The 16,283-nt window shown below is 30.2% G+C and overlaps 1 protein-coding gene across 3 annotated transcripts in view; it reads left to right on the plus strand.

Annotated features, from left to right (window-relative positions):
• Positions 1-2,496: 2,496 nt before the first annotated feature.
• The window catches only part of LOC106470913 (protein lifeguard 1-like), a 32,792-nt gene continuing 19,005 nt past the window's right edge, over positions 2,497-16,283 (plus strand). Inside the window, exons 1-6 of one of the 3 annotated variants that reach the window (XM_013931490.2) lie at positions 2,497-2,524; positions 2,772-2,930; positions 7,530-7,657; positions 12,139-12,217; positions 13,433-13,486; positions 15,303-15,393. In XM_013931490.2, coding sequence (XP_013786944.1) covers positions 7,555-7,657; positions 12,139-12,217; positions 13,433-13,486; positions 15,303-15,393 — 327 coding nt within the window. In that variant the 5' untranslated portion in view covers positions 2,497-2,524; positions 2,772-2,930; positions 7,530-7,554. The other 2 variants (XM_022399546.1, XM_022399547.1) reach the window with 2 other exon arrangements.

Here is a 16,283-nt window from a genome sequence, read left to right on the forward strand (position 1 = left end):
TATGTTGGTAGAGAAAAAGTCCAAGAGTTGGCGGCGGATGGTGTTAACTAGTTGCTTTCCCTCTAGTCTATTACTTCAAAATTGGGGACGGCTAGTGCAGATTGCCTTCGAATAACTTTGTACGAAATTCAATAAACAAAACAAAAATCAAAATAACCAACAATTTGTTTTATCATAAACCTAAAAGTTTAATACTTATATGACACGCTGTTATTAAGGTTGGATCGGACCATGGTGTTGTAAAATACACTTCCGTTTCCATGAAAACCTTTCCAAATAAAATTTTGTATCTCATCGATGAAAGACAGACCTAAGGATATGCTCAGCAAAATTTCAGACTCAGTCTTTATATAATGTAGTCCTGTCAGGATTATTTTTGTATGGAAAGTTCATGATAACTTTCTCCTCCGAGTGTTGGAGTCCTCCACGCTTTACGTTATTCTTCAATTGCCATGTTCCATTTGAACAAATATAAAGGCTCTCCAGTGGCACAGCGGTATGTCTGCGGACTTACAACGCTAGAATCCGGGTTTCAATACCCGTGGTGGGCAGAGCACAGATAGCCCATTGTGTAGCTTTGTGCTTAATTACAAACAAACAAACAAACATAAAAGTGAGATTGGGGGCGGAAGAAACTCAGAAAACAGTAATTAATAACAATATTAATGTTCGTTCTTGTTCCGTTTGCGAGTAAAAGCAGTTCTTATCATGCTAGCCCTGAAAGCTACAGAAATGTCACCAGTCATCCAGACTATAGTTGTCAACAGTGCAGAATGAAATTGGGTAAAACCTGCCATCTACTCCACGAAGCTCGAATGCTTCAAGCCACTCTATTTATGACTGGGCGTCAAAATTAGACTTATCATACAATAGCTAAGAGGGCCACCATCAATCATAACTTTCTTTTAACCACTCTGAAACACAAAACTTTCTGGTAAGAATGTGTTTCTGAACCTGCTAGAGTTTCTATCAATTGATTGAAACCCATTTTAAAGCTTGTGTCCATAAACCTTTTATTCTTTTTTTTTCTATTTTATCTAAAAGAACTAAATATTAATTTAATTCACTTTTATGTTTAAGTTCTTTAGATTTATTTTTGAAACTTATAATTTGTGTGAAATAATGAGTTGTTAATTTCGTGTCAGTTTTCCGTTTGTTTGTTTGTTTTATTGTATTGAATGATGTTCATATTAACATGTACATCTGATTTCAAAGGCTTATATTTTAATAATATTATGATAAAATTATTATTAATATTTTTGTTTTTATATTAATTTAACTGTATTTTTTAAAGCTTCAAATATATTGGGGTAAGGGTGATGGATATATGCTAACATTTTTGTATGTTCTGGGTGTATTTTGGATTTTGATTATAAGATTTAGAATAATAAGTAAATGTATGTAAAGCCAGGAAGAAAATTTTAAAAAAATGATAATGAGTATACTCTAACTAGTTTTCTTGAAATAAAATGTTTAAGCATATCGCGCTGTGAATGATAAAAACTTTTAACAAGGAATATATCACATTATTTCATCCAATAATAAAGTCATTTTATGTGTGAATATAAATCTTGCTTATTTGAAACTTAAGTACCCTATATTGTATTCCCCCACAGAGGCTCAGCAAAAGTTTCATGGCTTATAAAGCTAAAATTCAGGGTTTGATTTCCATAGCGGATACAGTTCAAATAAATCATTTTTAGCTTTGCATTAAAACAAACAAATGAGTTAAACGTTATGTTTTTAATTTTCAAGGTGTATTTCATCACAGTCCGCAGGAATTTTGAGTCATTTCTATGAGTTATTTATTTAAAACTAATAATACTACTTTTATCAGTTAGTAACTATGTATTCTTACAATGTATTGGTATGAATTTTAAATTCTTCACTAATGTTTTTTATAACTATGATTCATTCTTAATTGTAGAAATTATTCGTATGAAGATATATTGGGCTGATTTCATTATTAATTTAGCCCCCCTTACAACGCTAGAAACCGGGTTTCGATACCTGTGGTGGACAGAGCACAGGTAGCCCATTGTGTAGCTTTGTGCTTAACTTCAAACAAACATTGTTAATTTTATTAAAGTTTCAGTAGTATGATAATTTTACGTATGAAAAATCTGTAATCAACTTTTAGCCATCAATTATCATTACATATCTATTATAATGATAGAAATTTTGAATTATATATCATTAATTGAAGTACTAACTAATAAATCATTATAACTCAAATATGTGCAACAAAAGTAAACATGTTTACATTTTTTAAAATGTAATTCGCTTTTAATTTAGAAGTTTTCGGTAGTTTTAACATAATTTTAATAAAACTTAAAAGCACTCTTTCTGAGATACAACTGAGTATTTAGAGAACTTTGTATTTCATTGTCAAATTAGCCTAAAACCTTGATGAGTAATTTGGTGCCACATTGGTCCTTTAAAAGTTTAACATAAAAAATTAGAATTTTCTTTCTTTCTTTTTGGCTTACTGCAGAAAGACTCAGCGTTTCCAATTCAAGATTAAGTATAACATTTATAGATCATTTCTTCATACTGATATAAATACTTTAAACATTACATTGTCCACGGTGTTCTCATTCGTAGACCAAAGTCCAACGCTTCTTATAATATATATATTTTCTAGCCGACGAACATGGAAATTTAGAGACTAATTTTGACGGTAGAGTGGACTTTTGTTTTATTTGTTTGTTTCATATTTATAATATTATGTTCTTTTTTATTTCGGAATATTATTTTAATGTATTTTTTAGATGGCGATAGCTGTGAGTGTGACGGTTTGGAACTGCATCACATGAAGTTTAGGAATAAGATTGGAATAGTACTATTACAATAGTACTTCTAATTGTTTAGAAAGAGAAAAAAAAACAGCTTCAGAAGTTAAAAACTTTGTTGTAGTCTTTTTCTAAGAGGTAAATGAAATGTATTCTATTAGTTTTGTTGAGGTTCTCGTTCTCAAATTTTCTCTTAACTACTAAGTTAGGCACAAGTCAAATTTAGGTAGAACCAACTAGAATTAGAATTTACAAAATTATATTAAAAATAACTAAAATTGTTTTTGAAAATTTTGTAGTGTAAAGCAACGGCATGTGAGAATAAATAGATCGCAATTTACTTTTGTACGTCCTAGTTTTTTTACTGAATTTTTTTTGTACATTCAGGTCTGTAATTTATCTTTGATTTGAAGCCAATGAGCTAACAGTAATAACCTAGTATTATATTATTTTTTAGTTATTAGCTCATGGTTAGTCACACTCGAATATTTGTCTAATAAAATAGTATGTACTTAAAAACATGATTTATGTCATGTTGTTATAATTTATATGTGTTCTTTAAAAAAAATGATTTGCAAATCTTTTGAAACATAAAACTTACTGTTTTGTGGAAGCAATTAGGTAATATTACAACAAATTTCCAGTTGCTATATAAAACATAATATCCAACCTTGTTTACAATTCTCAACTCTGGTACAAGTCAGTAGATGTTATAATTATAGATCCCCCATACAAAGTAAAGGTGCCCTTTAGAGCTTTATTTGTAGCTGGCTTAATGAAGAATAAACATTGTTTTTGTCATATTTTTCTGAAAGACATTTTAGGAATAATTTAATGGCATGTGTCACTTGATGTCTGGGTAACTCAAGTGTTGGGTAATATTTTTGTAAGAAATGGTCAAAATTGACACAAAATGTAGTCTTTTTTTTTTTAAGTTAACCATGTTGTGTAATCTTTCACTGGATTTCAGAAACTAGCAACATAATCTTAAGTTTTTACACTTGTAATAGATATAAGCACATAGATCATATATGTAAGATTTTATAAATATATATATGACTTAATGATTATATTACAGATTTCTTTTCACCAAAGGTAAAATTGAAAATATAATATGTGATGTAGAGGTTTAATGCATTCTTTGATTTGCCAAACCTACTGTGGACTGCAGTTTTGCCTATTCAAGGCTCATCAGCACAGCTTGAGACAGCAAACCAAAGAAATACAGTAAAGCCTCTTATAATTGTAATATCAATATAATATTTATAGGGTTTTTGAGTTCTTTTGAATTCACTGTATGAACTTAATTCTACTTTTCACTAAAAAATAAATCTGTAATATAGTCATTAAACAGTTAGTTCTCTGTATAATATTGAATAAAAAAAATTAGGGGCCATGTCATAGTATTAGTCTTGCACCTAGATTAATTTAGGTTACTATTTGGTGAGTTAAACTGAATGGTGAGTAGTTGTATTTAAAAGACACTGGTGACTATCTTTGAGCCAGTAAAGAGCAGTCTTTTTAGCAGGACTAGAGAAAAGAGTGACTTCTGAGAATAAGTTCCATGAGTCTGTGAAGTACATAGCCTGGGTTGTTGATGCTAATTCAGTTTTGCAGATGGTTAGAACAAGTGTTCTAATTTTGGTAAGCTGAGTGAATTAGTTTTGGATTTGCTGTCAGAGCATCTGGAGAAAAATAAACGTAACTACATAGATGTTTTTTTTTAATGATATGATAAGTGAGTTAGTTAAGGTCCTTGAATGAATGTTTCATGGAATCTCAGAATCTTTTGAAATAAAAATCCATGGCCAAGTACACCTTTTCCAAAATGTGTAGTAGATTCATCTTTAGTGCAAAGAACAAAGCTACTACTTGTAACTTTCTCTTTGAGTCTTGGTATCAGGTAGCAACATCAAAACTTGCACAAAGAAGCAGATCTATTATGGATGGTGACTGTGTTTCTATTGCACAAAATAGAAGTGTTCATGTTCAGGCTGAAACTGCGCTTAACCACTTTAGAATGGCTAGTAAGCTTTGTGAAGCTTCCCTCGGCCATCTCTATCAACAGAACTTATGAAAACCACAGAGAAAACAGCTTTATGGAGCTGAGGAACCAGATCTTGTGCAATATGTATGACCATTACTATGTTTTTTGTGGGATTTTGAATTGGCAAATTATTTTTAATCCTTCATAATTTGGACATTAGTGTAAATTCAGCCATGCTGGTGGACAACTCAGTTTCCATGCATTACAAGTTCAAATCTCTATTCAGAACTTGAAAAAAATAGATTACTAGAATAAACCAACCAATAAGCCTTCACATCCAAAACATACCTGTTTTGAAATGATATTAATGCCTCTCTCAAAGCCATACATAATGAAGCATTGCTCTGTTGCTGCAGAAAATGAAAACATGCAGAGGATAGTGGCTAGTACCAAGCTTAGTGGAAATAAACCATAAATATCTTTTGAGCACATCGGTGCAAAACTTTCTGCACAAATGTTTTGGCCTTCAAATCTTTCTTGCTTCTGTACCTATCCAGTCAAATAATAATTGATTCAACATGAAGCATAATTTATGCAAACTTTCATTAGTTGGATGCTTCATTGACATCTACTTTCAGAGAATGGTCTTCCCATATGTACATGTTCCAGATTGCTTGTGGCTATGTGAATTAAATGAAGTACAAATTTTTTAAAAGTTATTAATGGTGTCAAGGGTGTGCTTCTCTTCATAGTTGGTGATTGGATGAGCTCTTGACATAATTGTCAAATACTTCTCGAAAAGTTACTGAAAACATGCAGAACAAGAAAGAAATTTGTGGAGTTCCTTGTTTCAAGGATGGTTATCCACTTGATGACGATTTGGAAATGTTTGACCATTTTGTCATTTCTAGAAGATAACATAACGTAATGTTTTGGGACAACATGGGACCTATTGGTCCATCCTCTAAATTAAATTAAAATAATTTAAAAAAATTTTTCTTAAGGCTCAATCCTTGTTCACTTTTCATAACAGGCATGGTTTCATCACAGATTGTTAGATCCTGGTAGACATACTTTGTTTTGAATAGACTTGTAAGAAAGAGTATAATGGATCTTCAGTATGCTTCTACTGAATGATTGAGACATTCCATTCTTTTTTCTTTGTGCATTCAGATTAAAACCATTTACTTACTTTACAATTTCTTTGCATTGCATCTCGATTGTTGGAAATGTATTTAGCTTCATAGCCATAGAATGCTATGAGATGGTCAGACATTTCTCTTAAACTTAAAGAAATGTAAGTGCCATATTGGTGGCGTTCACTCTTTCAACACCAGTGCACTTTGCTACACCATTTTCTTCTGTGATTTAACATATTTTGTCAGAAACTTGTGTTAAAATGTGAACACTGTGGAGTTGACAGGCAGAGTTACTTGGCAACAGATGAAGCAGGTTGGGTGCATATAAAAGCACAACGATATTCTAGAAGCTGCCAGACCATTCCAGTAGGCCTGTGCTTGATCACAGATATGATATAGAATGTTTTCATTTATTCATTGTTCTTTCTGACTGATTTTCCTGGTGTCAGCTAGTAAGTGTGGTGAAACTATAAAAGTTGTTTAAGTTTCCCTAGATAGAATTTTATCACATAGTTCTAACTTATTGCTTGTAAACAATAATTATCAGGTTATATTACTAACTTACATTAGAGCTGGGTGATTAAACGATTACCTATGAGCATCAAATAATGTCGTGTAAAATACTTGACTAATCAAAATTATAATTAAGTTGATTAATGTCACAAAAATAAGTAATCTAAATTAGTGTTTCCATTTATTACAGCTATCCAAGTAATTGTAATATTGCCATTATGATTTCTCATTATTATTTTTTGACTATTTCAAGGTTGTTCAGTTTGATTGGTGTTGTGACATAAAAATAATCAACTAATCTAAATTAGTATTTCCAGTTATTACTATTTTGGTATTATTCAAACTATCCAAATCTTTTGAGGATAATCCATTTATTGAAAGTAATTGATTCATAAGTCTAACAATTAATCATCACATTCCACTAATTGCCCAGCTCTGTCACTACAACATTGTATTCTTTTCAAGTGAATGTATTATAAAGTAACATAAGACTACTTGATTCATTAAACCACCTATCATCCTATCTAAATGTAGCCTTTATTTAGCAGTTTGCTGACAGCTCTAATCTTTTTTCATCTAAGATGTTTTTGTCAAAACTTGTAGATATTTGACCCTATAACGATCATTGTTGAGTGTTGTATGTTTCTGTAATGACCAGTTTCTTCTTTATAGCTATTTCTCTGTACATCTCTATAACAACAAGTTCAGTTTTTGTTACCTTTGAAACTAAATGTATCAGTTGTTTTGATTTGAATATTACTTGTTTAACTGTTATGCTATCATTTAATTTGAGTATAAAAAGGATAGAGTAATGTATAGTTCATTGGCTCTCAAGCTCATGTTTGTTGTTTGGTAATGTGTAAGTGGAATATTTTTCCTTCCGTCTGGAGTTCATGATGAGAATTTTGTTTAGATACAGTAAACAATTGCCGAATTGCTAAGTAAATAAAAGAAAAACTGAACCATTGGTGTTTTTTTTTGTTCTTTGCTAGAGAACTTTTTTCACATGGTATAATAACTGCTGTTGTTTAACAATGAAATAAATCAAGATAAACATGTTCATTAACCATACGTGTTTTAAACTTTTTAATATTTCAGTTACTACCAGAGTACCTTGTTCAGTATGTCTGCCTATGGAACATATGATTCTGAGTATGGGGTAGCAGATGAGGGTGCCCCGTTCTCCAACTTTGAGAATGCTTTTTCAGAGAAAGCAGTTAGAATGGGTAAATTTATTTTTATTAATAAAACTGAGAAGTATTGACATTTATATTGTTCCACAACAATGTATCTATCTGTATATTTTTTTTTTCATTGTGGAATATCTCCTAATTTTATGTTTTAAAAATCATAAATGAATGTATGAAGTCATATAATTTAGTTGACTGATGAAAGGATACATTTTAATATTCAGTTTAAAATTTGTATTACTGTGATATAACTGATGATGATAAACTAGTTTTTGCAAATAGTGCAGATGAGTTGGTCTGACATACATGTATGTGCATTATGTGTAGAATAGAAACATGCACGTACATAAATCGTAGATATGTTCTTAACAGCTCATTTAATTTCTGACAAAAATACTATCTTAAACTAAAAGTCAGAAAATGGCATATTATTCTCAAGGTGTTGATAAATGAACAAGAAACACATTTCACTGACTTAACTTTGCATTTTCAAGTGCAAAGCAGTTAGAATGGGTAAGTTTATTTTTATCAATTAGACTCATAACTACTGGCATTTATTTTATACTAGCATAAAATACCCATGCTGCAGGATTCTAAGGTCCTCTCATGATTCACAGAGGCCTCAATGTACCAGACAAGCATCTCTCAATTACTTCTGTAGCTATCCCAATGTGTCAATACTTCAATTGATTTCTTCGTTGCCATTTCCCAAACTTAATTCAACTTTTTTTTTGAAGCAAGTAGTTTTATTTTAACCTCTCAGATTCGTTTTTCTTCTTGTGTTTTTATTTGAATTCTTTTCATTCTCTGAATCCTCAAATATTCTTTGATTTATATTTTTCTTCCTATTGTTTGTTGCTGTTTTCCAAACTTAGTTCAATTCAACTTTTTTTTAATTCTCAGATTTATATATTTTTCCCATGTTTGTGTTGAAAAAGAGTAGTTGTCAGGAAACCTCTACATATTGTTCATTCAGTAAGTGAGAACTAGAAAAATACTGTTGTGGAATAATATATAATTAATAAAATAACTTGTCTGTGTGTGTGTATATATGTGACCATCATAGCTCCAAGATGAAAGTATTTAGAGACCTGAAACTTTGCACACATACTAAGTAGATCCTGAGGGTGTGTACCTGGGTATTATATATTAAATTTGACTCAAACATTTTGACCAATTTTTTTTTACATTGCCCTTAAGCCCCATAATTCTGCTTCCTGAAGGTCTATAGAAAAGTATCATATTTGTGTATGTATATCTAAAATAAAGTTTTCTTATATTATTCTTTATTTATCAAAATCTTGAAATATGCCATTTTCTGATTTTCAATTTTAGTATGTCTAAAGATACCGCAGTACAATACAGAGAAATATTATCCTCCTATTGCTAAGAGAATCAATAATGATTTATCTTATAAAACTAATGTTTTTTGCACTATTCTTTCACTGGATTTTTTGGGACTTTACACGAGTCAAGCTTAGGATGATTTTCCATAAGAAACTAGTGCTGTTGTCAAACCATAAGTAGATTTGTAACTTGAACTTTCTCTAGAAAGCTTTCTATGTTAATTCTAAATAAATTTATAATTTTGCCATTTAATCTTCTGGGTATGGGTAATTAAAAGTGTATACATCACTACCTTTTCACAGAGCTTCATTCAAAATTTGATTAAACCACTTTATTATCAATGCATCTCGATAAACTTGGCATCAAAACATAGTAAATAAACCAAATTTTAATATTTTTTAAGTTTTATTTTCTTAATTTCAAAAGAAAATACTTAAATAAATTCTCAAACTTCACTCTTCTGTATCACATGATACTTATTCACTCCAACTTGCAACTTATATGATATTTCCATCCTTATTTGAATTCTGAGTTTTAATGGAAATTACATACTCACAGATGTTGCTCAAACATAATTTAGCTTTATAGTCTTAGTCATCTTGTTTTACTTGGATATAACCCAGAAAGTCCAATCCACATACCACACCCTCCTATCACATACAATCATTGAAAAAAAATCTTGGTAATTCTCTCTCTGAAATTTGCTATTACATTGTTTATAACCAATAATAAAAAAAAGAGGTTATTTTAATTTACTGACTTGTGTATAATGCTAGCTCATTTTCTTGACAACATTTTGAATATTCAGCATACAAATTCAAAGTTGCTATTGCCGAGTTCAGCTTGACTGGCTAAGGGAATTATTTCAATGCACTTATAGCTTAGATAGAAGTAAATTAAAAGTATAATACTTATAGGACATTATATGCTTTGTGCACACAATTATTTTGTGTTTTAACTTAAACATGTTTAGTAAATCAAAACTGAGTAAAGTATTAACAACTAACCCTAGCTTAAATTAGAATTAACTTTTATCGACACTTTGAATCTTTGACTGCAGAAAAGTACAAGACCACACGTAAATACTGCATTTCTTGTTTTTTACATATTTGTTTTATTTATTGTTATAAAATTACCTTAAATATAAAAGTTAGTAATTAGGTTAGATAAAAAAACATAGATTAAAAAATTTAATTAAAGAAATTTTTCTACAAAGTATGTATGTGAGAAGTTTGTGTGTAATGTAATTTAAGGCCCTAACTTGTGATTTCTAGCTTATTACAAGGGTTTAGTAGTTAGACACGGTTCATAGAGCAATAATACAATAAAATTAAATAAAAAAAACAAATGTAAACTATTAGGAGCCTGAAGCTATTGAGGAAAAATTACTAATTTTCTGTTGCAATCTGCAATCATTTTAGAGAGAGAAAAAAGGGGGTAATTTAAATTTATTTTGTATTTTGTTGTGGTTTTTACTAGGCCAATCAAATAGGCTGAGCTTGTATTGTGTTAGGGTAGAGAAAAAAGCACATAAAATATAAAGTTTTACTGGAAAAGCTTAGTATTCATATAGGTTACACGAATGAAATTTGAGAAATGTAAGGTGAAAAAAAATGTATTTTTAATCTTAACATGAAAATCACCTTACACACAAACTAGTCAGAGTCTGAGTCGGATTTTGATACCATAAATTCACAGATAAATCTCTTGTAAAAGTATTTAATAAAATTTTATCTTTTGTGTATCAAAGACTTGTAATGTCTATTATAAATTTGCCAAACTTCATGAAGATGCGTTAAAAGGTATATATATAGAAAGTTTTGCGGCTACATGGTGATTAAGAGGTCAATCTAACTGACGAAGACTATATATAATGTGTGTAACCATCTAAATTTATCATACTGCATTCATCACTTCTTAAACCAGCTCTGTAGTCACATCATTGTTATGGATGGTTAAACAATTGTTACTATGGCAATTTCCACAAATTATTCTTTGAACAGTATATTTGTAAGTCTACACTTGTAAAAAAGTATATCCCAAATTAAGAATGTCCCTTAGTTTTTGTTTATAATGCCAAAGAAATAGATAAACACTAAAAGGTGAGTTTATTGACAAACACAAGATGTATATTAATGTTGCCAGTAGTTTACAAGTGTTCTTTACATTGGATAGTTTCAAGAAAATTTCCAAATATCATTGCTAGAATAATTATTGTCTTTGTCGTCATGAAGAATGACTTTTTAGTGCCATCAAAAGTTCTGTAATATTGTATTTGACAATAAGGTTTTCTCTGCAATATCTTATATTTCTGATTCTTATAGTTCACAGTCAAGCTGACATTTTTGTTTCTGGTAGCACATATTACCCAGTTTGAATAAATACATGGGACATTTGATTCAACATTGCCCACTGTTTTGGGGCTGTTATGACTTATTGTATTCAAGTGTATATTTGTTTACTATAAAAAAAAATGCATACTGTACATATGAATACCTTTGTATTTTGAGACCCTTGTTTTCTTCACCTCCAAAACTTTTACAGCTGGTTCTGTCACAATCATAATCTGTATAACATGTCAGATTATTAGTTATTTTAAAATTGCAATTTAGATAACATCAGATACATATAAAACAATTTAACTTTGAACTGGTTTTAGAATAAGCTTTTTTGACTTCTAGTAGACCTTTATTTGCTTTCCGAGTCTATCAAGTGGCACGATTAATAACTTTTTGCTTGTAATAGTCGTATCTAAGATGTTCTTGTGTGTCTATAAAAATGTGTATTCTATCCAAGTGGACTACAGTATGTAGGTGATATTTTTTGCTTTAACATGTATGTGCAACTGATAATTTAGTAATACAAAAATAAACTTCCTGGTGCTTATAGGGATGCATTCTTTTATCTGAAAACCAAAGTTCTTATTAATAGGAAGAAACTATTAAAGACCACTAGGACTATATTGAATGCCATTTTTTATAGGTTTATTTTCACACACATATTTTGTTCGTAAGTAATATACATTCAGTTGCCTGATGTTCTGCATCTGCTAGCAAGGTTCTGGAAAGGTGAGTTTTATGGTTAATCTTCATTTTGCTACTTTTATGATGGTTTCTAAAATTGAAGTTAAGGATGAAAGGTAATGTTTTTTGTACAATCTGTACATGCAGGATTCATTCGCAAAGTGTATGGAATTTTGATGGTACAACTTGCTATCACGCTGGGATTCATTGCTCTATTCCTTTATGTGTAAGTAAATAAGTACAATGTGTATAACCTGTAAAATGTTTTTATTTTTTACATTCGTAACTAGAAATCAACAGTGAAAAATAGTTTCTATATTGGTGTAACTTTATTTTAATTTTGTAATGAATAAACAGATGTTTTTTAATATTTATACATGTTCTGATATATGTTTGGAAAGTTATAGATAATGGTACTATGGCCCAAAACAAAGAACTTAACCAAAGCAGACAAATAAGTGGGAACTGAGAATATTATATCAGGGTTGTAGAATAGTTGCACGCTGAAGGATTTGGTTGGAACGTGAAGATTTTACTCCAGAGTTGACAGGACTGTTCTTGTGTCAACCATCTCGCGTGTTAAATTTTAGTAAATTACCAGTTGATGGTGAAATATGTATTTAATTTTAATTTTAATTTATAAATTATTATCATCAACACAGTGTTTGGTTCTACTTTAAAGCCATTTCTGTCAGAACAATGCACCAATGTAAAAAAAAAAAAAAAAAAATGGCATGTTTGTGCTATATCTGACAACATTACATTCTTTGTGTTATTTTCATTTACCACTGTACAGAAAGAAACCATTAGGTGGAAATACAACTGCACATCCATTGGGGACTTAATTAAAACAAGCTTTGGTTCTATTGCACACAAATACCCCCAATCCTCCAGATATCTGCATGGTTTAGAGTCTATGCTCAAAGTGTTTGGACATTCTGCTACCCTGTAAGATATGATAGTGATTGCCAACCAATCCATAAGGTTCTCACAATTTCAGAATGTTTTTTACCTTTTAAAGTACAAAGATATATTCTGAAAAAATTTCTTGTGCAATCACATTTAACCTTATTATTTTTTAGGTAATGATACATATACTTATAGATTTAAATTTACTCACTTTTGTACGGATAAGTTATCAATGTATATATATATATATATATATATATATCTCACAGAAGTACTTTAAAAGTTTTAGATTTGAATGCTTTATAATATTTTGTTTATAACGTAACACAAATGAAATATAATCATCTTTATGGTGAACATTTATTTTTTTAACATTGTTAGGCTAACCTTAGTTCCTACAAGTATAGGATAAAATATCAAGGAATAAGATGATTTGTGGTTTAGTTTTCAGCATTAAAAAAATTTAGAAATTATAAATACCTAAAAAAAAAAAATTTAGACTTATTTATACAAATTAACAAATATTTTTCAGACCGGCAGTTAAGAAGTTTACTTCTACACACATAGAACTGTTCTGGATTGCACTGTAAGTTAATAGGCTTATTTATACAAATTAACAAATATTTTTCAGACCAAAAGTTCAGAAGTTTGCTGCTAAACACATAGAACTGTTCTGGATTGCACTATAAGCTAACTTCATTGATGCACATTTTGTGGAATAATGGAATCAGAAAAAAAATGATATAATGTTACGTTCTTTCTAACATTTTTGCTTTCAATGAAATGCGTGTTAAACTTTCATAACTCGCTATTTAAAATATCTGTATGCATCTAATTTCTAAGGCTGTAGAGAAATTAATTTTATAAAACTTCAATAAAAATTACAGGATTAGTAAAGATAATTCATTAATGATAAAGCACAACACGAACGTGATATTAGGAAGCATTTATTAAATGTTTTGGAATCATCAAATTTCCATCATCAGTAATCTAGAGGTACAAAACGGACAAACAATATTTGTAATTACGACAGAAATATGATAAACCTAAGAAGTAAACAATTTGAATATACCAATTATAACACGAGAAAATTAAAATCTGGCACAAATGAAATAGATAAATTAAAATAGGTTTAAAACAAGTGCAGACTGTGAATTATTTAAGGACAGATGAAGATTTTTATGATCATACATTGTTATTGCAGCCAAAAAGTGTTAATGGAAGTGTTTGTGGTAATTTTTCAGTAGTATCTGTTATGTAATGCAAAGAAAAATACATTTATTGTTAATTATTAAACTAATAACATTAATGTGGAACTTTCTAATAAATAGCATTTAAATAATTGTAACTACACAATACATTTATGTTATATTTAGGGATGCACAGGTAGTAAAATTTGGCCGAAAACCGGGTCCGAATACCCAGTCACTAAGCTTCAACCAGGACCGATTCCCCCCTCCCCCCAAAAAAAAACAACATACACAAAAATTAGAAACAAAAACAAAATTGATGTTTATTACGTTTAACTGAATAATCACCAACAAAACATTCAAGTTTTACTTTCAACGCCTAGCCCCAACTTCTCAAACCATAACCCTCTATTGTTCTCTGAATGGAATGCACGAGTACCTGGCCAGATATTTGGCCCCAGCTAGGTATTGGGCTACCCAGTAATACTTGGCTCCAGCCGAGTGTCGAAGTTATGCATCTAAGCCCTAATCTAATGCGGCACTGAAAGTTAGAGTAAATAATTTGGTTATTTATAAAAACGTTTTCCAAGTAACAAAAACTGACCACTTGCTGAAAGTCAGGGTAGTTATATTACATAAGCTGTATTTTTAAGTTTTTTTTTATTGAATCCATGAATATAAGTCTCATATGGTAATCTTTTTTTACATTTATGTAGTGTTAGAAGCTAGATAATAGTTTGTACTCCTTAGAGAAGCAGAAAAATAAAATACACCCAAACATGATGAAACGTGTTTTAAAATGTCAAAGAAGGTATCTCTGTCGTAACATTAAAAGATTGCCAACATGTACATTTATGTTTAACAACACTGAAAAAATCAGAGTGTGGCACGTAAAGTTGTATAGTGACATTAACTCTTTTTCTCTTCTTGCGATATTTCAAATTAAGTTTTTCTGATGTAAATAAATAAAAGAATGACCTTTTTTGGAGATGTTAATGTATAATCAGAAAATTTTAAATGTGTGTTTTCAATGATTTGGTTTTCTTTTATTGTAAAAAGTTATAATAAAAAAAACTGTAAAAAAAGTGTGTTTATTTAGGAAGTTAAGTTAGTCATATATAATATTTGTGTAGGTGTGTGAAGTCCAAATTTTATCGGTTGTGGAAGTGTGTCTGTCGTAAGTACAGGAAATTTTCTTATTTCTTCCTGCAGTGTCCTCATGTTTATACTTATGATCATCTTGGTTTGCTGCGATAAAGTCAGAAGGACCTCTCCTACTAATATATTCATACTCATGGCATTTGTAAGTATGATCATATGTTTATTTTTATGGAATACCTATATCTAGATTAGCCTAATTTATAATGAAAAACAGTAATAATTGGAGACACTAATTTGATTAGTTGATTTTGTTGCCATGGATACATTTAAGAGTGATAATTAAATCTGAGTCTTCAATTAAAGTATCCCAAAAGTTGGTAGTGGGTGCTGTTCACTAACTGCACTTCCTCTCGTTTATGTACTCAGAATTAAGGACAAGAAATGCAAATAGCCCTTGTGTAACTTTGCACAAATACAGAAAACAAACCTTTCAATATTTTTTGGAATCAAATTTTGATTAGTCTTTAACGTAACTTTTTTAAATGGCCATGTTAATTGAGTCACTCATCTGAACTGCTAAAATTTCATTCCATAATTAACTTTCAAAAATTTCTGGCTATTCACATATGTCCAACTTACCTGAGTTATCCATTCACCACACCTAACTAAACTAATAAATACACCACCACCACACCTAAGTAAACTAGTAAATACAACACCATATCTAAGTAAACTAGTAAATACACCACTGCCACACGTAAGTAAACTAGTAAATACACCACTGCCACACCTAAGTAAACTAATAAATACACCACCACCACACTTAAGTAAACTAGTAAATACACCACCACCACACCTAAGTAAACTAGTAAATACAACACCACACCTAAGTAAACTAGTAAATACAACACCACACCTAAGTAAACTAGTAAATACAACACCACACCTAAGTAAACTAGTAAATACATCACCACACCTAAGTAAACTAATAATTACATCACCACACCTAAGTAAACTAGTAAATACACCACCACCCCTAAGTAAACTAATAATTACATCACCACACCTAAGTAAACTAGTAAATACATCACC

The sequence above is a fragment of the Limulus polyphemus genome, unplaced genomic scaffold (genome assembly GCF_000517525.1).
Source record: "Limulus polyphemus unplaced genomic scaffold, Limulus_polyphemus-2.1.2 Scaffold4288, whole genome shotgun sequence".
NCBI lineage: Eukaryota > Metazoa > Arthropoda > Merostomata > Xiphosura > Limulidae > Limulus > Limulus polyphemus.